The 22,340-nt window shown below is 42.0% G+C and overlaps 2 protein-coding genes across 5 annotated transcripts in view; one reads left to right on the plus strand and one right to left on the minus strand.

Moving 5' to 3' along the window:
- Positions 1–500: 500 nt before the first annotated feature.
- On the plus strand, positions 501–10,288 carry kif28 (kinesin family member 28). Of its 2 annotated transcripts, XM_085168258.1 has the most exons (21): positions 501–1,417; positions 3,577–5,251; positions 5,328–5,439; positions 5,518–5,585; positions 5,677–5,819; positions 5,905–6,026; positions 6,160–6,250; positions 6,433–6,493; positions 6,802–6,925; positions 7,015–7,150; positions 7,225–7,343; positions 7,459–7,566; positions 7,656–7,748; positions 7,960–8,100; positions 8,200–8,270; positions 8,346–8,480; positions 8,701–8,867; positions 9,086–9,180; positions 9,268–9,400; positions 9,536–9,669; positions 10,130–10,288. In XM_085168258.1, the coding sequence occupies exons 2-21, from the start codon at positions 5,076–5,078 to the stop codon at positions 10,286–10,288; spliced, it is 2,388 nt and encodes a 795-aa protein (XP_085024384.1). In that variant the 5' UTR covers positions 501–1,417; positions 3,577–5,075. The 2 variants fall into 2 exon arrangements, with proteins under 2 accessions (XP_085024384.1, XP_085024392.1); XM_085168266.1 differs by lacking the exon at positions 501–1,417 and having other exon boundaries at positions 3,360–5,251.
- A 2,286-nt stretch (positions 10,289–12,574) lies between these two features.
- The window catches only part of LOC146525853 (frizzled-3-like), a 33,097-nt gene continuing 23,331 nt past the window's right edge, over positions 12,575–22,340 (minus strand). For all 3 annotated transcript variants that reach the window (XM_085168276.1, XM_085168282.1, XM_085168291.1), the window contains exons 4-11: positions 20,362–20,664; positions 20,107–20,269; positions 19,431–19,730; positions 18,931–19,182; positions 15,127–15,275; positions 14,652–14,766; positions 13,943–14,106; positions 12,575–13,851 (exon numbers count right to left, since the gene is read on the minus strand). In XM_085168276.1, the coding sequence (XP_085024402.1) occupies positions 13,629–13,851; positions 13,943–14,106; positions 14,652–14,766; positions 15,127–15,275; positions 18,931–19,182; positions 19,431–19,730; positions 20,107–20,269; positions 20,362–20,664 (1,669 nt within the window). In that variant the 3' untranslated portion in view covers positions 12,575–13,628. The remainder of the gene's footprint in view (positions 13,852–13,942; positions 14,107–14,651; positions 14,767–15,126; positions 15,276–18,930; positions 19,183–19,430; positions 19,731–20,106; positions 20,270–20,361; positions 20,665–22,340) is intronic.

Below are 22,340 nucleotides of genomic sequence, written 5' to 3' on the forward strand. Positions count from 1 at the left end.
TTCCTGGGTGTGACTGTAGCATTACTGTGCTTTTAGGTTTTGATACTGATTTTTAGACCTATCACTACGGTGGCCCTGAGAGGCCAAACGGACTGCAACTTCAAAAAACACTTGCAAAATGAAAAATGCTGCAAAGAAAAAACACCCGTTTTCTGAAGTTGCAGTCCGTTTGGCCTCTCAGGGCCACTGTACTATCCCCATCTTCTTCCGCAACCCCAAATTTTTACAAGAATAGTTTTAAATGTCTTGCCTGGCTTTCTCCACCATCTTGTGGCAGAAATGGGTATTACACACTACGACACAGCCCTTCAGTTTCAGTCTGTATATATACATTTTGGATAAAGTAACAGAAGAGTTTTTTTACATTCTCCTGATAGCTTCAGCTCATTTTGGATTGGATTTAATTTAATTTAATTTAATTTAATTTAATTTTATTTTATTTTATTTTATTTTATTTTATTTTATTTTATTTTATTTTATTTTATTTTATTTTATTTTTTTGAAAGACAATTTGCGAAAAGTGTCTTTGAATGCATGAATGAAATAACCACAAACAGAAATCCTGTTTATGTCAGTTTACACTGCTGACAGCCACTGACAGGAGCTGAAAGCAAAAAATAAAAACATAAATAACACAGGCGACATCCTGTGGTCCCTCAGAGGTTGGAAGTCAGTCGAGCTTTACACCCTCACCACCACAACACCCCAACAAAAAAGGGATGATTTTGGCATCTTTACACCGGCACTTGCCACTAGCTGTTGCTGTGAAATTTGATCTCACAGAAGGCTTAGATGTTGGTATAAAAGCATGTGTAAGTGTGTTGTGTACTCCCCCAGGGCTTTTGTGTCTCTTTTATAATTTATAGTGTAGATGAGGTGAAAGTGAAACCAGCCTTTTCTCTTCTGGTCCATCTTGCTGAGAGAGGCTAGGAGAGGGTAAAAAAGAAAGAAAGAAAGAAAGAAAAGCATATTTCTACCCATAACAACTCTCATGATCATTACTTTAGTGAATAGTCAGAGATCATAAAATGTGTAGCAGTATTTTCTACACATGTTATGTTTTTAGAGCTGTATGAAGTGCTTTAGTAATCAATAACATTAGACAAGGATCTGTTTAACTGCCATTCTGTTTTCATTTCCATTCTTAAAATTGCTTCCATCTCTTAGCAAACTGATCCATGTTTTTAGTTAAACAGGTTAAAGTGTACACCAGCGTTCCTGTCACACAGCCCCGACTGAGCTCATGTCACCGTGTAACTTGACACAGCATTGTGTTGTTCTGAGTGAGGGAGCTGATCAGTCGGTCTGCCCGTGTCCTGTGCCGATACTCGCCTGCTGCACAATGAGGGCTAAAGTCTCAGACATGCACAGTAAGGACTGTGTCAAAGTGGCTGTCAGAGTCCGACCGTTCAACAAGGTCAGTGTGCTGATGTTTTCTATAATAACCACTATTTATTTTTCTTTTGTAAGCCTTTGCTGTCTGCTTTTTAAATAGTCATATTTTGTATTCTTAAGGTGTTACCCACACTGATATACTGCATACTTTATTTACCCTGATAAATCCTGTTGCTTCTTTTAACATTTACAATGGTAAATAGTAGATTAAATCCACAGGGCTAGTGATTTCAGTCTGAGCAGACAGATGCAGCACGATTTAATAAATAAAATCAAAAAGAAAAAAATGCTCTGTGGATTTGGGTAATGTAACAAAGTGATCAGTTTTCATAAGCTGTCTCTTCCTTATCTACAGTGGGGCAAAAAAGTATTTAGTCAGCCACCGATTGTGCAAGTTCCCCCACTTAAAATGATGACAGAGGTCAGTAATTTGCACCAGAGGTACACTTCAACTGTGAGAGACAGAATGTGAAAAAAAATCCATGAATTCACATGGTAGGATTTGTAAAGAATTTATTCGTAAATCAGGGTGGAAAATAAGTATTTGGTCACCTCAAACAAGGAAAATCCCTGGCTTTCACAGACCTGTAACGTCTTCTGTAAGAAGCTTTTCTGTTCCCCACTCGTTACCTGTATGAATGGCACCTGTTTGACCTCATCATCTGTATAAAAGACACCTGTCCACAGCCTCAACCAGTCAGACTCCAAACTCCGCCATGGCCAAGACCAAAGAGCTTTCGAAGGACACCAGGAAAAGAATTGTAGACCTGCACCAGACTGGGAAGAGTGAATCTACAATAGGCAAGCAGCTTGGTGTGAAAAAAATCAACTGTGGGAGCAATCATCAGAAAATGGAAGACATACAAGACCACTGATAATCTCCCTCGATCTGGGGCTCCACGCAAGATCTCATCCCGTGGGGTCAAAATGATCATGAGAACGGTGAGCAAAGATCCCAGAACCACACGGGGGGACCTGGTGAATGACCTGCAGAGAGCTGGGACCAAAGTAACAAAGGTCACCATCAGTAACACACTACAACGGCAGGGAATCAAATCCCGCAGTGCCAGACGTGTTCCGCTGCTGAAGCCAGTGCATGTTCAGGCCCGTCTGAAGTTTGCCAGAGAGCACATGGATGATACAGCAGAGGATTGGGAGAATGTCATGTGGTCAGATGAAACCAAAGTAGAACTTTTTGGTATAAACTCAACTCGTCGTGTTTGGAGGAAGAAGAATACTGAGTTGCATCCCAAGAACACCATACCTACTGTGAAGCATGGGGGTGGAAACATCATGCTATGGGGCTGTTTTTCTGCCAAGGGGACAGGACGACTGATCCGTGTTAAGGACAGAATGAATGGGGCCAAGTATCGTGAGATTTTGAGCCAAAACCTCCTTCCATCAGTGAGAACTTTGAAGATGAAACGAGGCTGGGTCTTCCAACATGACAATGATCCAAAACACACCGCCCAGGCAACAAAGGAGTGGCTCCGTAAGAAGCATTTGAAAGTCCTGGAGTGGCCTAGCCAGTCTCCAGACCTCAACCCCATAGAAAATCTGTGGCGGGAGTTGAAAGTCCGTGTTGCTCGGCGACAGCCCCAAAACATCACTGCTCTTGAGAAGATCTGCATGGAGGAATGGGCCAAAATACCAGCTACTGTGTGTGCAAACCTGGTAAAGACCTATAGTAAACGTTTGACCTCTGTTATTGCCAACAAAGGTTATGTTACAAAGTATTGAGTTGTATTTTTGTTATTGACCAAATACTTATTTTCCACCCTGATTTACGAATAAATTCTTTACAAATCTTACCATGTGAATTCATGGATTTTTTTTTTTCACATTCTGTCTCTCACAATTGAAGTGTACCTCTGGTGCAAATTACTGACCTCTGTCATCATTTTAAGTGGGGGAACTTGCACAATCGGTGGCTGACTAAATACTTTTTTGCCCCACTGTATATATGGACTGACCCTTGTCCCCCAGTAGGACTGTACTGAGTCTGGTGAAAACTGTTTCATAAAATTCAAATTGTGTGTTATTGTGTCTCCTACCTTCCTTTCCACTTACCCTCACATTTTCCTTGAAATCTAAAATAAATGCTTTTATAAACCATTTGCTCTCCCAGCACTTTTTATTCTCTCTCCATTTCATCTTCTTTCGTTTTCTTCCTTCACTCAGAGAGAGAGGGATGCGGGCAGTCGCTGTATCATATCCATGGTTTCGAGCTCCATCACCATCCAGGATCCACGGGATTCCCAGAACCGACGGTCTTTCTGTTTCGATTATGCCTATTGGTCCCACAGCGGTTTCACAAGAGACCACAGGGGTATCTATGTACCTGAAGAGCCAGGAGGGAGATACGCTGACCAGGTCAGGTCATAAATGAGCTGGGAGTGTGTTGTGCAAGATAAAATCTAGATGGTTTGGGCAGAATAAATCTGAATGGATATGAAGTGAGTTATAAGATTAATAAGAATTAATTTACATCTCATGAGATATCATCCATTCCCAGGACAGCGTGTTCCAAGATTTGGGAGAAGGAATATTGGAAAATGCGCTGCAGGTAGCACTCAGTCTTTATCTGATACTCTCTATCTCATGTCTCAACTCTTAATAACAAATGATCTAAAATTACATGCGCAGGGTTATAATGCCACATTGTTAGCCTACGGTCAGACCGGCTCAGGGAAGAGTTACTCGATGATGGGTTATGGGCCTAACAAAGGCCTGATTCCTAAACTCTGCGACCGGTTGTTTCAAGCCATCAAAGAAAACCAGGATAACAGACAATGTCAGGTGAAGGAAAAACACAAGACGATGCAGAATGCTGTGAATGATTCAGTGTGTAAATGATCTAAAATGTGTTTTTTCCTCATGTCCCTGCAGGTCTTTTTCAGTATGTTGGAAATCTATAATGAGCAGGTGGTGTTGGAGCAAATTCGTTTCTCTGGATATGATGCTACGATGTTATTATGTTTCCTGACTCTTCCTTTTCCTCCCCTCTCTGTCCAGGTGGTTGACTTGCTGTCTCGGGCGTCTCGGACTCCGGGCGGGCTCAGAGTCAGAGAGGAGCAGCAACGAGGATTCTATGTGGAGGGTCTCCGCACAGTCCCCTGCGAGACTGCAGCTCAGGTAGAGAGATGAATGGAAAAAGAATACAAACCATACCAAACAACTGCACTAGCCAAAGGCTAAGGTTGCAGTCATGTGCAGTTAATATTAGAATCTTTAGGGAATTAAATGCTTTGTGATCTTCTTCAAAGAGAGCCTCACGAAGCAGTCCAGCATGAATCTGTTGGACTTGTCTGGCAGTGAGCATCAGCATTCATCAGAGTCAGAAACTAACAGAGTTAAAGAGGATACGGCCATCAGTCTGAGCCCCACCACACTGGGCGATGTCGAAGCATACAAAGGGACATGCTGCTGTTTAATCTAAAAACCCAAAAATATATTTTTGTTCAGAAAAATGTGTTTGCAGGTGGAGCAGTTGATGGAGCAGGGGACGAGGACTCGAACCACTGCCGCCACCCACATGAACGCCAACAGCAGCCGATCGCACATGCTCATTATCCTCCAGCTCAAACAGGTAAAGAGGTTCTGTGCACACTTTTCCAATTTCTTAACATAATTAATACAAGAACAAACATATGTTGTATAAATCTACTACATTTATGTAAATGGCTGTAACTTCCTGTCAGATCTTCTCTAAAGAGAGCATCACGAAGCAGTCCAACATAAACCTGGTGGACCTGGCTGGCAGTGAGCGTCAGCGTTCATCGGGGTCAGAAGCTGATAGGCTCAAAGAGGGCACGGCCATCAACCTGAGCCTCACCACCCTGGGCAATGTCATCAGGTGACCTGCTGTTTGACTTGATTTACTTTGCATTTACTTTAGTATTTTTGACACTCTTCCCTCATCTCTCCTCCAGCTCCCTGGCTGATGTTGCGGTGGGGAAGAAGGTCGTCCATATTCCTTACAGAGACTCGGCCCTCACAAAGTTGCTGCAGTCTGCACTGGGAGGCAACAGTCGCACTGTTATGGTATCGGACACTCATTTGATACGAGGTTGAGTCTTTGGAAGATGCTTTTAAAGTAAATTGAATATATTTGTTTTTAAGATTGCCACATTGAGCCCTGCTGATATCTGCTATGAGGAGTCTCTCTCCACGCTGCGCTACGCTGAGAGGTACAATAAGCATACTTTAGTTCTTTTTGGCCTCTCCTTTATGTCGTTCTACAACTAACTTCTTGTCCCTCCACCTTTTCCACTTCTTCAGGGCAAAGCGTATCCAGAACCGTGCAGTGGTGAACGAGAGCCCCACCGAGCGTCTCGTTAAAGAACTAAAGGCAGAGAACGCCAGACTGTTGCAGCGTCTGAGCCGTCTGGGCCAGGAGGGACGCAGGGCGAATGACGAGACCAGTAAGAATCAGCGTTTGAATGCAGCAGAATGGGATTCAGCCGGCAAGAGCTGTTGACAGGTCGTCTCGTATCTTTGTGTGTTCAGAGGAGCTCCGTCAGCTGCTGACCCACAATGAGCTTCAGATCAGAGCCATTCAGACTCTATGGGAGCAGCATGTGCAGGAGGCCCTGAAAGACTGGGAGCAACAGTATGCTAACATCACACAGGTGCACGCATAGATGCATACGTAGATGCAGACACGCAAAACACACAAGCAAAGGCTGCAAATGCATTTGATGGAGGTTTTGTATGTAGTGTCTTTAAATGGATGTTTTTTGTTTCCCTCGTCCTCACTGGCAGGAGAGGAGGATGATGCAGATGCATCCCTACATCCTGAACATCAACGAGGATGCTCAGCTGTCAGGGGTGGTGAAGCTTTTCATCCAGGAGGGTTAGTCCATCTGAATCTCTCTGTCTCTGTGCCATGATGCCAGATGTATGGTTCTCTCCCTGATAGAAGAAGCTACTAAAGGTGGACAATACCAGATAGTTAAATAGCTTAAACAGCTTAATGTAACAAACATGTTCTGCAGATTTTAACGTTTGGTGAAATGTTAATCTTTTTATCTTTAGGGGAATGGGACATCGGACTGTGTGACTCTTCCCCACGGTCCATTTGTATCAAGGGTCTAGGGTGAGTTTGCCATCAATGCAAAGAATAAGAAAATTGTCTTTTCTTCTGTATGCATATACACTGATGGGGTCTAAATATTCTTTACATCAGTTTTCTGTCTTACATAAAATTGTTTGTGAGGGGCAGCCAATCAAAAGCTGTTAAAGGCTGGGTAACCATAAAATGAGAGGAGATCCATTAATAACATAAGTAAGGATTATCTTGATGTGTGAATAATGCAAACCCACTGCAGCAGAGTCCAATACTAAAAATATACGGAGCTGGGAAAAAGTTGGATCAGTCCCATTTTTTGTTTTTATGTGCGTTAGGATCCAGGAACGTCATGCTGTGTTCAGGAATGAACAGCGCAGGGTAACGCTGACCCCGATGACAGGAACAAAGGTTATTGTAAATGGCAATCCTGTTTCCCAGGCAACAGAGCTGCAGCACCTGGTGGGTCTTGACTCAAACCTCAATTATATGATGTGGTTGTGTGACATGCTGTTAAAGTATACACTATATATATATATATATTTTATCAGGATCGCCTCATTCTGGGTTCCAACTGTACCTACCTGTTCATTGGTTATCCATCAGAGAGATGCGGGGATGACTGGAGTCGCTATGATTACGATTACTTCCAGTCTGAACTGGCTGCAGCTGAGGGCATCCACCTGGGTGAGTGGGAAGGGCTCTTATTTTTTAAAGGAAACTCACTGAACTCATTATATTATTCATCTGCATGTGTTTAGGTGAGTCCAGTGCTGGATCGAGTCAGACAGACCCCAGTCTGCTAGCTGTCTTCTTTGATTACATCAAATTGATGCCCATGGTGGCTGAGGCCAACCAGATGAGCCAGGAATTGAGCAAGGTAACACACGGCCTCTGGGTGAAAAATTCTGTATTTAACGTGTTCCTAGAAAGCAAATATCTTTGGTTTCCTGTGCGTCATCAGATTCTGGCCATGTGTTGCATTGTGTTTGCAGGGTGTGGAGTTCAAGCTGGAGATTAAAAATCTGGCACTGTCAGATTCAAAAGGCCACGATCTAGAGAAAGACATCGTTGTCAGAGTCACCTCCAAGGGAACCAAGCAGGTTGGTCTGTCCCTGTACGGGGTGTTTTGTCACTTGTGTAAACTGGAGCGTCACTTTGAAAGATTACAATCTTTGCATGCACTCTGCAGGTCTGGATGTGGTCCAAAGCCAAGTTTATTAACCGCAAGTTTCTGATGGAAGAGGTTTACCAGCAGCATTTGGCAGAGCAGAGCGGAGACAATGTATGTTAGCTGAAAGAACAATGTTGATGTTTGTTGGCTTGTATTTACCTTTACATCTCTGCAGATGTTTAAGCTAAATAAAACATGTGCATATATATATATATATATATATATATATATATATATATATGCTATATTGACATCACATATTGTTAGGATGGTCAGCACTTCCAGACCAGTAACTCTATTATTAAGACTTTTATTTTTTTAGGAAGTAGCCGGGCTGTCAACAGTAACATTACCCAGAGATAAGGACCCATTCTGGGATCCAATTGAGCCTCTTCTCCTGGGCACTGCCCACCTTTGGCTCCAATCGTTGGCCTTCCGCATCCCTCTGGAAGAGCAGCTAGAGGTACAAACTGATATACTCCATACACACTGGCATCTTCATCTAAAAGTATTTTCAGATGACAGTTAAATAAAGTCAGTGGGTGATGATCCCGGTCTGCAGGTGTTGGGGTCAGAGGGCACAGAGGAAGGCATTCTACAAACACAGCTGGTGCCCTGCTCTTCAACTGGACTGTATGTCACACATGCACAGACACACAAACCTTCAGTGCACAGGTATATCAGTAACTAGATGTTCGCACTTTCCAGCCCTCTGGGTGAGGATGACATCCTGATTGACCCATCAGAGATACTAGGTAGACGACTAGACTTCCAGCTGGTCCTGGATCAGTGTTGTGGCTTACGCTGGATCAGAGAGGCCCGCAATCGAGGTGTTCAAATTGGGTAAGGCACATGTGGCTCAGTGCATTAAATCCTATTGAACTTGGAGATGGAAACCTGGTAAATATTTATTGGCACATAGAGGAAGCTGTTAATAATTTTAGCTTTTGAAAAGCTACCGTGGACTCAAGCGTGAAGTCTCCAGTCATGTCGTCTTCTAAAAGAAGAGAGTGGTGAAATACTTTCTTCTCTCCGACATTACTTAATCTCCTTACTCTGTTAGTTTCAGGTTATTTGACTGCAGCCAGCCTCTGTACACTCCAGCTGTTTGGCACAACGTGAATCCTCTGCTGGATCACAGAGTCCACTTTGCCTCCCTCCACACCTCCCAGCGTCTGCTAGACTTCCTGCAGAGCAGCGCTGTGGTGCTGGAGCTCTGGGGCCTTCAAGGTGAGGATGAACTCAGTGATAGCTATTATAACAACAAGACATGCTTAATTTTTTTTAATGAACCGAGTGGGATTTAAACATTTAAACTGGATTTTAATTTCATCGTGTGTTCATTATACATCACATTATTAAATTTCTCGTGCAGATTTAAGAAAAGCCACAGCTGAAATAGAAAGTTTCTTTAAAAATTGCTGCTCAGTGCTTGTTTTCTATCCCAGAGGGCTGCACTCAGTTGAAGTCTTCACTGGAAGGTGTGCGGATGACTGCAGATGGCATCTTCATCATTGATGAGTCGAGTCCAACAGAAAACACAGTGAGTTAGACGTTTAGGAGTACTTGTTTACGTTGACATGAGTTATTTATTGTCTCATTTATTCAGTGTGTGTGTGTTTTATCACAGCCTGTAGACCCCTCAGACCTCAGTTGTTCAGTAAGAGCTCTTCAGCAGGACTTAGATGAACTAAAGAGTGTTAATGAATCACTGAGGAAAGAGAATCACAGTCTGAGGGAACAACTCAACACAGCCAGAAATGGTAACTAAAACATACACGAGTTTGTGGTTTCTATTCCAAAGAACTGAAAAAACTACCACACATATCACTTTGGAAGCTTTTGACTTGCTCTTTCAGAAACACACACACACACACATTTCTCTCTTCTGGTTTTAGGTGGCGAGGGTGCGCGTAGTCGCTCGGTGCGTCCCAGCTGTGATGCAGAGTTTGCCCGCGCTCTGAAGGTTTTCTATCACAGCATGACTTCAGTAAGAGGTCAGCTGCAGCGCCTGCGCAGACACAGGCCCAGCGTACGTATTCACGTGTTATCTTCTGTCTTAGCATGAGTTAGTGTTACTACAATGTGGACATGCTTAAAATCCTTAAAATAGTGAATCAGCACAGAATGAAATATTGACCTGTTTCCATGCTGCTGTTTTATCACATTATTAGCTCCAAGAGTGAACAATTTTGAGCTGCTGCGTTTAGAAAATTACATCTGCGCTGTAGTTATTTAGCTTATGCCTCCAATAGATGCATGATAACTGAAGCACTGTGAAGGATCTGCAAGTGTTATTGTTGTGAAAACTGTTTAAGGCCAAAAGAATTATTGATTATTGACTACTGAATATGGTTCCGAGAACGGGAGCTGATGTTATAGCAATTTACCAAAACGTTTGATAAATTGCACTTGAACAGATTGAATCCTGCCCATGGATATAACACTCCTGTTTGCACATCATGCAGGATGTTAATGTGCGTGCTTTCCAGGAGGAGTCAGACCTGCTGGGGCTCAGACTGTTTGTGGATGAGCAGAGTCATTTGCTGAGAGACTTCTCGGAGCAGCTGGAACAGAGTGTCTCTACGCTTAAACAAGATGTGGCCGCCATCGTCCGCCGGAAACGAGAACGATCAGGAATCTGGTCTTGACCAGGGTTTTTATTTTTTAGGAAAGTATACATTTATGTTGACACTTTAATTTCGCAACTCTGCAGATATTCCGGTTGAGGGTATGAAATGAGCAGACCCAGGTTCTTACAAACTAAATTCTTTGTTTGGGTAAATAAACATGACGGGGATCTGTTATGATGTTCCTCATTTTCTGTCATATACACTTTTCAAATGGTACATGCTTGTGTTAAAGCTGGAAAAACCATTGAGATAATGAGGTACCTGAGAGCCAAAACCTCAGAATTCAGTTTTTTCTACTCTTAGCTCTGAAGGATGTCACCGAGAGCAGATATCCCTAATATCTAATATCTGAGGCACAGCAGCTCTACTCACTCGTTTTAACAGTCAAATTAACTGAGGGGCTGCAAACGCTCAGTGAAATCAAAAGGGGCTGTTTTGAAATATAAATCATGCAAAGCTACTCTAATGGAGTTTAAGAATAAGAGCATGGGGTTAGAAATGAGGCCTAACAGATTAGAATTAGTTCCCATTAATGAACACTACATGCACAGTGTGTACATTTTGTCTGTAAAATGAAGTTTATTCCGGTGGATTATTATTTTAGTACGCTTGGTTAACAACAATGTATATGCAAGTCTACTATTAAGAGTAACTACAAGTGAAGTCTGTTTAAAAAAAAAAAAAGTTTATTAGACTGCATGTATAAGACATCATTACAGTTCCAAACTGCAAATAAATTAAAAGGCAAAGACAGCTCAAGTTTCAAAATTCACAAAATTCTTACACATTTTTTTAAGCGTCATTAAAAATCCATTGTGTTTTCAAGCTAATGTAGTTCACTTTGAAGCTGTATCACTGGATGACAGAAATCTTCCTCGTGTCTCACTGTGGGGGATTAATGTTAACGTAAGTGAACAAGAAAAAGATGTCAAACAGCTGAGCGAGATCGTCTCTCCTTATGTTGAGTTTATGACATATTTACGACAGCATCTCTCACTGCAACGTCTAATTTGGAGGTAAAAAGCACAACGGTTGATGTTTGTAAGCAGTCACGACTTGTAAGAGTACAGACAGTTGCTGTAGGTCCAAAAAAAGATTAGCGTGGGCACATTTACAGGAGGAGAGGCAGATGTGAGGCAGATTAGTCATCACATAGTACAGAATTTATATAAAAAAAAATAAATCTATGTACAAGAAATATGCAGGCAGACAAGCTGACAGCACGTAGCTGCTCATGAGAAATTTAAAACAAGACAGAGATGAGAGGAGCGAGGCAACGGCGAAAGGCAGAGGATAAGCCTGGCTTCAACTGAAGAGGTAGACTGTGGGATAGAAAGACAGTTACAGATATTCTACGGCGAGGAGAGATGAGATTCTTCACAAATAAGCACCACATGTTATTTTTTTTATCAGAACTGATCATGTTAGGTTTAGGATCAATATCTTCCTTTCCAAAAACAGCACCCAGTAACATGAATGTACAGGTACAGAGAAAGCTGAGGGTCCAGGTGAGGTAGGTTAATCAGGTTTCTAGGATTAGGGACCAAACGGAGCTGCATGAACATGAAACAATATTCATTTCCTTTTGCTCAGAGTAGAAAATAAATGTCAGAGAACATGAAGCACAATGAACATTTCTTTTTCTAATGTTGGACTGTCAGTTGTCTGCACCTCTTTGGGCAAGTTTGAGCCTGAGGAACAGGACTACAGATGATCACAGAGCATGTACAGGAGCAGTTTTGGTGTTTATATAGTACATTGGTGATTATTGCATTAAAAAAAATCCACTTCCTTCCTAAAGGAAACCCATGTGAAGCACTACTATCTGTTTTAAATTTAAAATTACAGTCCTATCTGTGCAGCCATGGGGTTTGAATGCACAGATTTTGTTCTTACCTAACGTCAATCAGCTTTCTTTTTCAGAGGGTAAAAAACACGGGGTTGTATGTTAATCAGATTGTAAAGCCACAGGAGGCATATTTTAGATTTTTACCTGCTATTTCGTTTATTCTTATAAAACACTGAGCATGCATTTGTTGTGTAAATTATTATCTCGCTTGTTTAAAAAGTTTCCTTATCGCTTCTTTGCCAGGTTCAAGTCTCAGTGCAGACAGTTCAGAAGACAGTATAAAAGATGGACGTGGCTTCCAGTTGTGAATGCCTTAAACCTGCAACCTGTTTTATGGTCACCAGGGGGCGATAGCTGTGGTAGCCAAAAAAACCTTGGGGCTTTCTAAGATGACCTCTGGAAACACTTTTCTGCTGGGTTTATTGTTTCAGCCTCTCATTTGAGATCACGCTGAATAAAAATAACTTGTGATATAATAATAATAATGATAACTTGTGATTGACAGGATGTTAGCCAATGAGTGTAGTTTCACAGTCAAACCGGCTTTCTTCCATCACATCCAGTTTCAACAGCAAGATGGCTCATCGAAGCTTCAAGGTGGGACTTCACAAACTAGTGGGTGATTACATGGTAGCTATGTCCATCTTTTATATTGTATATGTCAGTACTTCAAAAAATACTTTTTTGGCTGACTTGAAATAAATATCTGTGCATGTAAATAAGAGCACAGATCATCCGTTACAGCCATGGCCATATTTGATCACTCTCTGAAACAACCCTTTTTACATTCATGGTTGGAAAACGTTTCGTCTTTCAGCTCCCTCCTTCAAGCTCAAGGGGAGAATTAAAATTTAAAAACACATCACTAGTCATGTCTCCATTTCCCACTTTCACTCACTCACACACACACACACACACAATGAAGCTTCCAGCAGCAGAAGACAAACTTCACAGTATAAAAATAACTCAATAAACCACAGAGAGGTCCATAATTTCACAATAGGCCCATTTTTTTTTTCCATTTTCTGAAGCCACGCAAAGACAAACATCACTCATTAAGAGCTGCAATCCAGAGCAGTGGAGTCGGCAGTGTTTGGGTATTTAACATTATATTCATATAGGTCCTGAAAGATGATCACCAATATATGGATGATGCCACTATCAACCAGACTGAGATACACCTTTGTCAGTGTCTGTTTGTTTCCATTGCTAGCTTTTCCTGAATAATGTCTCGAGTGTCACCAAAAGAGGACGGGGATTTATTCCTGTTGGCTCAGCCTGTTGAATCAAGCAGACCAGGTGTAAACTCAAAATAATTCAGTGAGCAAACTGGTCCACATTACAGCCAAACTCCATCAAAATTTAGAGGAGTCATGGTTACTGCTCACAAACAACCACAGATTACCAACACAGCACTCAGAGACACATTCCCCATCCTCAAAAAAGAAAACAACAAACAGACTGCTGTGTATCTGCTTCACGTCTCCATCCTTTCACTGATCCAGTGTCTCAGGCGCTGGCGCCTTCGTTCTCAGCCGCTCGGCCGTCACTCGCCGTTGTTCCATGTGTGATGAGGGTAGGTGGCGCCACAGACACGTCTCGCTGGCTGCTGTGCCTCGAGTGGCTGTCTATCTGATGGAGGCTGCTGTGAGTGGAGAGCGGATGGTCGAGACGTGGATTGCTGCCATGGAAACTGCGGTCCTCTGTACCTCGGTAAACCACGGTATCGCTCCTAAGAGGAGAAGCAATGAAAGAAAAGCTGAGCTTCGACTGATTCACATCGTCTGAGAGGAAGCGAGAGCATCGTGGATTTCCTGGTCTACCTGTCATCTCGAGTGCGCCGCAGGCTGCCGTGGTAGCTGGCCTTGCTGTGGGCGCTGCTGGCCTTACTCCTGGTGGAGGAGGGGTGCCCGTGGTGAGTTCTAACTGGTTCATCAAGGTCGTCTAGAACAGCTAAGTGGGTGGAGGAGGCGTGTGTGGAAGTACCCTACAGGAGGAGAGATCAAACACATGTAGCGCTGAAACCGCTGAGATGAAAGATTTATTTTAACACCCGACACCTTTGCACAACGTGTAAATATTCAAATCCAAAAGGCTACATCTTGCTCAAGGCTCTGTGTACATTACTCCAGCATAAGACATTCATATCTTTTGGATCTTGACTCAAATCTAATGACAAGATTATGCCTCAGGTTATTACTTTTATTATTTAGACACCTAGCCAGGTTCACAGGGGTTGAAAAGCTTCATTGATGATGCGGCTAAATATCATCAATGAAGAAATATGTACATGAAAACACCAGTCTGATTAAACCTTTATCAAAGCTTCTAGATGCTGACAAAAAAGACTGCAATAGGCATACAAGATACGATCTTTCATTTCAGTCTTCTCTTCCTTTCATCAGTTTCAAATGAGCTCAGAGCCGTAACCTGTGGACATTCATGTTTGAACTTTACTCCCACGGCACTTATAAATAATTCCTTCCTGCTTTTTTTTTTTTTTTTAAATCACTGTTGTCTTTGCAGTCCTACCTGAGTGGATGTCCCTCTGGACTTCCTAACGATGGGGGTGTTGGGCTCACGCAGCAGAGACTGAGCAAAGTCCGGCTGCTCTTGCAGCACCTGGCGAGACTCATTCACCCCACTGCTGCAGAAAGAAAAAGGTGAAGGAGGTCAGAGGTGGGAAGTTTTTACAGAGGGGACAAGTCGCAGACAGATTGGGGGGGAAGGAGTAGGAAGACATTTAGGATTCAAGAAGAAATACAGGAAAGAGACAAGAAAACAGTTGATAAGGACAGCATAGGGAAGATTAATGATTAATGTGCTGTTGTATAGCAACGTGTCACCACAAAAGGAAATACAGTAGAGATACTAAACCCCTGAACAACTGAGAGGGAAGGAAAATTGCACGTGAAACAAAGTACAAGATACTTCTAAGTGCATAATTAGATGTGATAAACTCAATTTAATTCTCTCAAACATTAAAAGACACACAGTCTCTTCTTACTCTTTGCGCCTGCGTCCATGTAGAAAACTGGCCCACTCAAAACAGGTCTTCTTGCTGCCCACCCAGAAAACAGAGGGGATCCCCACCACGAGCATCATCAGATATTTAATTAGGAACAAAACCATGGCCGGCCTGCTGGTCTCCTCAACCTGAAAATAAAATAAAATGCACACGTTAATGATGCAATCATCTAATCAGCACAGCATGGAGTTTTTAAAAACACAGAGTAAAGTGAAGCAGAGGAGAGAGAGGAAGAGAACAAAGACTTTGATTATAATGTAGGCAGACTAATTGTGCAGTAGAATATTTCCTCGACAACTAAACATGAAAGATATGCTAAAAGCTTTGGATCCACCAACATTTAACAAACTAAAATCCTCAAACATAATCTAGACAAACCGAGCTGTTTGATGGATCTCCCAGCAGAGGGCAGAGATTTACAGCAGTTCTTGGTCCTCTTTTTATTGAATATAAATCCCAGATTTTTAAGAAATACAACAAACAGAACGCTGTGTCGTTCACTCCCAAATTATGGTTTCATCTGTCCGATAAAATTTCACTCTGGGAAACCATCAAACACATTGAGTACTGTGTTAAAAGGTTTTTGTGGAAAACCATTATATTGTACTTTAGGTGGCCTTTAAGATATCAAATTCTTTAAATTTTCTTTTTTAAATTGAGATAAAAATCTTCCTAAAGATGCTATTAAAGCAATTTACCCTCACTACAGTGAGGGTAAATTCCATAAGCAGCTGAGCCTTTTAGTGAGATAAGAGATTTCTTGTTTTTGAAATCCAGGCCCAGAAGAATTTGCATTTATTAATTAGCTTAAGTCTCTGTCACCCATGCTGAGATGAAATGTGTCTTATTTAGATCATCAGATAAAACGAGAAGCCCTGGGTCTTCAGTAAATTACCACCCGTGAACACACACAAAGAAAGAAACTCAAATGAACTTTGACACCACAAAAGAATCTTCAATTATCCAAGAACAAGCAACTGCGCCCTCTCCCAGAACACACAGAAAACCCCCGGGCAAAGATCACATAACACACAGCAATATTGAAATTCCAGAGCTGTAATAGGACATAAAGGGGATCTTCATGATCTTCACAAACACACAGACACACTCACACATAGTGACAAGTGATGGAAACAATGACAAAGCCTTATGAAGTAAAGGTGTATGTGTGAGTGTGCAGGCATCCAACTGACTGACACACAGGGAGGGATGGAGTATGTTTGCGTCTGCACTGTGCACAATTATCTGGTTAATAATTTAGCACCGGACTATATGAATCACTGCATTCCCACCCATCTTCATAAACACGATAAAGCCCTTATGGAGGACTGGCAGCAGACTGTGACTAAGCAGCCAAGGGAGCAGAGGGGCTGAAAGATGCAAGCATGAGAAAATTAACTGAAATACAAAGAGAAAAGGAAACGGAGCAAAACAAAGATGGGAGAGTTTTTTTTTTTTTTTGTGGAATTGGTCTTGAGAGCTATATTAGCTGAGCTAATGATGCATGCCGCACTCTGCTCCCCTCCTTCACAAATACCTACTCACTCAGCCGCACACACAACTAAGTGCCAGCTCTTACCCACTCTCAACCAAGCACTCAGCATCTTTGGCCTAATCCCAGCTCCCACCCTTGGCCCTTAGGTATCCCATTTCTTTGGGAAATTGAAGGATAGTGGTCATCTAGCCCCCCAAACAGAGCGTGGAGGACGACCTTGCCCTAAGCTGCAGTGAAAAATGGAAGGGGAGAATTGAGATTGGGCCTTTGATCATGAAATAATCCATCTATCCATTCATTTTCTTAACAGCTTAACTTAGGGACGCGGGGGGCTGGAGCCTATCCCAGCAGTCATTGGACAAGAGGCATGGTACATTTTGGACAGGTCGCTAACACAGAGAGACAGGTGACCACAGGGTCTCACATTCACACCTACGGCCAGTTTAGGATCACCAGTTAATGTGACGTGTGTCTCTTTGGAATGTGGGAAGAAGCCCATGCAGGGAGAACATGCCAACTGTACAGTGAAAGGCACCAGCCAATCAGGACATGTGCAGAGAAAGTGCTAACCACTTCACCACAATGCTTTCTTTCATTAAGTAAGCATGGGTGTTCTTGTTGTAGTTCCTAAATGTCTTCCCACTACTGTAATCAATTCTGACATCACTGGCTACAACAAAGGTAAGAGCTCATCTGAATAAAACCTGGTTCCAGATACCAATTAAAAATCATCTTCACGTTAAACTAGTAATTGTACATTTTTGTTTTTATTTCTCAGAACCGAGTGGCTAACATAAACTAGCTAAAATGTTGGCTAACCAGAAAAATTATCTGATTGGACTTTTTTTTTTTAAATGAGACTTTGTTTTTCCCTCGTGTTTTCAAACATTTCTGGCCTACAGAACGTGGCAAGGCTTAACTTGTAAAAAAGCTAAAAAACAAAAACAAAAAAACCTGTTGAGCTCCATTCTTGAGTAATTGTGTATTCATGTGAGGTCAGATCGGAAAAACCGAGTTTCAGACGGAGAAAACAGACATGATTTTCCTTTTTTTTTTGGCTAAGTGAGTTGCATTTTCTTAAAATCCGGCAGATAAAAGTAAATAACTTGCTGAAAATAGTTGTAAGAAAAGTTTGATTCATTCCCTTATTGCATATTAGTTATTTTCTAACAGTAACTGCGATGACCCCTAGGTGGTGAATGTGTCTGTGTTTTGTGGTTTGTGCTGTGATTTGTTCTACAGGTGCTAATCGAAGTAACTGGCTGTATGAACTAAACCTGGGCCCAGTGAGCTTGGTTATAAAAGCTCCATCCTTTCAGGTCTCTTTTGCTCACTGCCCTGATTTGAATACTAGCTTCCTGAACTAGATCAACTTAGCTACAGCACGTGTTCTTGGGTTATTTTGCCTTCTACAGACTCTGCCACACACCCACTACTGACTGGCTGACAAACATGTTCTTTTTAATTATGTTCCATAAAAAAATTATCCTTTACTAGTTACTACCTGTGAGCCAGGTGCTGTTCAAATACACCAACTTATACTAGTTAAAAAATGATAATTCTAGAGATAATCTTTGTCAGACAGGTTAAGTAACTATATATCAAAATCAGCTATGAACACTTTATTGTTTATTTTGCAGTACTTTGCCTTTTCCCGGTCCATGTTGTCCCCTCAGTCCAACTTAAAAAAAACACATGAACGCACTTAAGTTAGTGGGATGACTTCACAACTTGGGAATCCTGACCATTTGAGGAGTGCATGAATGGAAGCTATATTGATGTTAACTCCTTCCACTGGAGAAGTGTGTTGTTCACTCATTATTTATGATATGTTTAGTAGTCTTACACTTTTCTTTCCTGAGACACAGACAAGCTCCCTCCCCAATAAGGAAAGAAAAACACAGATTCCTCAAAACAGAGCACCTGTGGATTTTCACCATTCAACTTTGGCAGTGTGACAGCACAGACAAACTGTGAGTGACAGAGCTCTGATATTTGTTTGCAGCTGAGAAAACAGGCAGCATGTGCTTTCAGACTGTAGACTACCAAATTTGATTAGCTACTCCGACACTTTTTTTTCCTTAAGACAGGCTATCCAAGTATAAAGTTGCAGCACAACAGCTGGCAGCTGTAAAATGATTTACACATGCAGCGTCTTAACAAGCACAGATAGTGTCTTCTCTAAAGTTTCACTATATTATTACATCATCTAGTAAGAAATGAAACATAGTTTGTCTAGTGAGGTTAACACCATCACATCGTGCACTTTCTTATTTTCATCCTTTTACCTTGTATGGGCATGGGATGTGATAACGCCTGCAGTTGTTCTCCATCCATGTTTTCTCCCAGATCTTCCGGTATGTGTGCTCGTATATGTAGCAGCCAATCACAGTGAACAAGGGAGCCAGGTACAGCACAGAGAACACTCCCATCCGGATCATGAACTTGACTAGTTTGGTCTGGTTCTCCTTCTCCAGGGGAATTTCCATGCGCACCCTGTTCAGAGCGACAATGCCCACTAAAAGCAGGGAGACGCCAACCTGACAGAAGACAGACAAGAAGTTAAGGCTCAGTGAACCTTTAAAATACTCTTTTAAAGGTTGGGTGACTGACAGACAGGTCTAAAAGACATTTAATGACCCACCCATCATTACTAACCAATCCATCTCTCCCAATGTCCACACTTGTATTATTTCATGCAGTCATTAATCGGTTCACACCACATCCATCCTACTCACCACTTCTTTCATCCACCCACTCACTCATTTATCTCCTGAACTGTACTCACCGCCACATTGACACAGAGCGGAGCCAGAACAAACCACCTCAGGGCGTCTATGTCATACAGCCCTATGAAACACACTCCACTGATCCCATCTCCCTCGATTTTATTCAGGGCCAACAGGGTGACGGTCAGGGCCCCTGGGAGGCCCCAGGCAATCGCATGGAAGAGGAGGGCTTTCTTCTCAATGGCCTCGCTGCCCCATTTAGGCACGGCAGCCAAGAACCAAGTGATTGTCAGTATGACCCACCACACACTGCCGGCCATAGTGAAGAAATACAAAACCATGAAGAACAGGGTGCATGCCTGAGAGAGAAACACAGGAGGAAAAACCTCTGATCAATTAATCATTTGGGAAAGGTCATCAAAACTGTAAATCTTCAACTATATAGTAGTAAAAAGTAAATTCATGACACGTGTGCGCTCTAAGTCAGTAAATAGAAAATTGCACTGTGTAATAAAGATAAAGTAATGAAGTTAATAAGACAGCATTTTTAAAGTGTAGCATAGTTATTTTTATTAATTGCTAAATAAATATCCGTCAACCTCATTATTCAACCACAAAAGAAATAATTTAAAATCTAGTTTAGAAGTTTTTAGCCCAGTAAATCATCACTGATGTGCCGACAATTTTAAAATCGGGCAGTTTTTTCCCCCAGATTCCATAAAAATTAGCAAAAACCTTGTTGTGTGAGCCCTGTGTTATGGTGGATGCTCTGAACTGGGAAGGGCTGAAAGGGTTGCACGCGACCCTGCCTTCCAGCAGGAAACCCAGGAAAAACACCAGCGACACCATGACGTAACACACAGCATAGAAGATGATTGGTCGCTCAGGGTACCGGAACCTATCAAGGAAGATAAAAGAAAATGACTTTGTGTCTTTCTCCACTGCAACGATACTAATACTTTCAAAGAAATTACATTCAGCTATTCAAACCTTGTAACATCAATCAGGAATGTCAGGAAGGTGAAGAGCGTTGCAGACAGACAAACAATGGAAACAACTCCAATGAAGTATCGGATGAAGGTGAGCTCCTGCTGGTTGAAGAACATTGAGGGGCATGGGGCAGAACAGTCCTTCCTGCCCATAAAAGTGTAACCCAGGTCTGGGTCGACCTTGAGCTCTCTGGGGCACCAGAAACCATAATCTCTTTGGACGGTCATTGATGATTGGTCAGTGGGTTCAGAGCCTGTTAGCAGGTCCTCTAGACGAGGATAGGGCTCGTCACAATCTGGGAACCTGCCCCCAAAAAAGTAAAAGAAATTATATAAAGACAACAGCCTCCACAATGACCTTACGGCTACATCAACACAGCAGTTTCAGGAAAAATATTATAATCTACATCAAGGTAAGAAATCACTACATAGAGTTATCTAAGTTATGACCAGTGTTGGGTAAGTTACTTTAAATTAGTAACTTAGTTACATTACTAGTTACTTCTATCAAAAGTAACTCAGTTACTTCAAGTTACTCGTTACTTTCAAAGTAACTAGTTACTAGGGAAAGTAACTTTGGTTTTTCTCAGAATTCTCTTGTTAATGTGTTGCTTCCGTAACTGGATACCCCTCAAGATTGCCAGTCTTCTAGCTTGCTTACTTGCCACAAGTGCACTGTGCCACCTACCAATAGAAAGAAAAAAATAACGTGCATATCTCCACAAGAGAAATTCCACGCATGGACTATGTTCATGGACTGGCATGATTCTAGCCTACGTCACAGCGTCATGTGCGCTTTTTACATCCAACACAAAAACTGCAGTCGTGGTGCTTTTGATTGTACTCAGAACTCGGAAATTCTGCCTTCCGAATAGGAAGATGTAGGTAACACCAGACTGCAGATGAGCTGCATACAGAGCTGGTTTGGGACAAAAAAATCGGCCCGGGGATTTTGACTAGAGACCGGCCCACCATTATAGGAAAAATCATAAAGCCTTTGAATGAAAACAAACGCTGTTGTGACAGTGATGTACACAGTTTTGATGGTATATATGTATCATTCTATCAATTGTTTGTTGTAAGATTCAGATAATTATTTTTTAAAAGCTAGATATTTTAAATGAGAATAAGAAAGAAAAGTATTTCCTTGTGCCCACCTCTCCCAGTTAATGCCCTACCTGGCCCCCCTGGCAAAACTTTGCTAGACCCGCCCCTGCACAGTTACCAGCTGTCAGCTAGGTAGAAAAAGGATCCTGGTGTTATTTGTCTCTCAGAAACAATTCATAACGTCCCTTCAACTCATTTATGTGACCTAAAACGTAAACCCGTTTCTCCATCACCTGTTCAGCTCTGATGATTCAGTAAGGACATCTCCTGGTTTCATCTTCATGTTTCCCTCTCACCAGATAACCAAACCGACATAATGACCAGCAGCTTTTACAGCTGTGGCTCCAGCAAACATCAGCTGATACTAGAAATTAATATTAAATAAATTCTAACAACAGCTGATCAAGCTTAAACATGCTGCTGTTGTTTAGCGCAACATCTGCTGGTTTCCTCTTTCTGGCGCAAAGTGGGCGATAAACAAACAAGAGAGAAAAGCTGATCAGCTGATCATTGATCAGTTTCATGATTGAAGTAGAAACAGGAGAGGGAGGGGGAGAGAATGAGAGAAGAAGAGGCAGCTGTGCAGCTCCAGCTTTGTGTCTTTTCCATTCTAGCTGAGGTCCGGGACAAACTGTGTTCCTTTTCACCTCAATACAAAACGCGTAATATTTTCTATCTAATATTTTCGTAATACGAGACGATTCTGTTTTCTACGGGACGGTTGGCAACTCTACTAACTAACCTTATGAACAAAATAAAGTTCAACATCAACATCATAGCACCCACCCAGCTGTATAGAAACTCCGTCATGCTAGCTAGTACGCAGTACGGAAAAAGTCAGCACAACGAAAATAAACTCCACCTAAACTTGGT

Source organism: Neolamprologus multifasciatus, chromosome 1 (assembly GCF_963576455.1).
Source record: "Neolamprologus multifasciatus chromosome 1, fNeoMul1.2, whole genome shotgun sequence".
NCBI lineage: Eukaryota > Metazoa > Chordata > Actinopteri > Cichliformes > Cichlidae > Neolamprologus > Neolamprologus multifasciatus.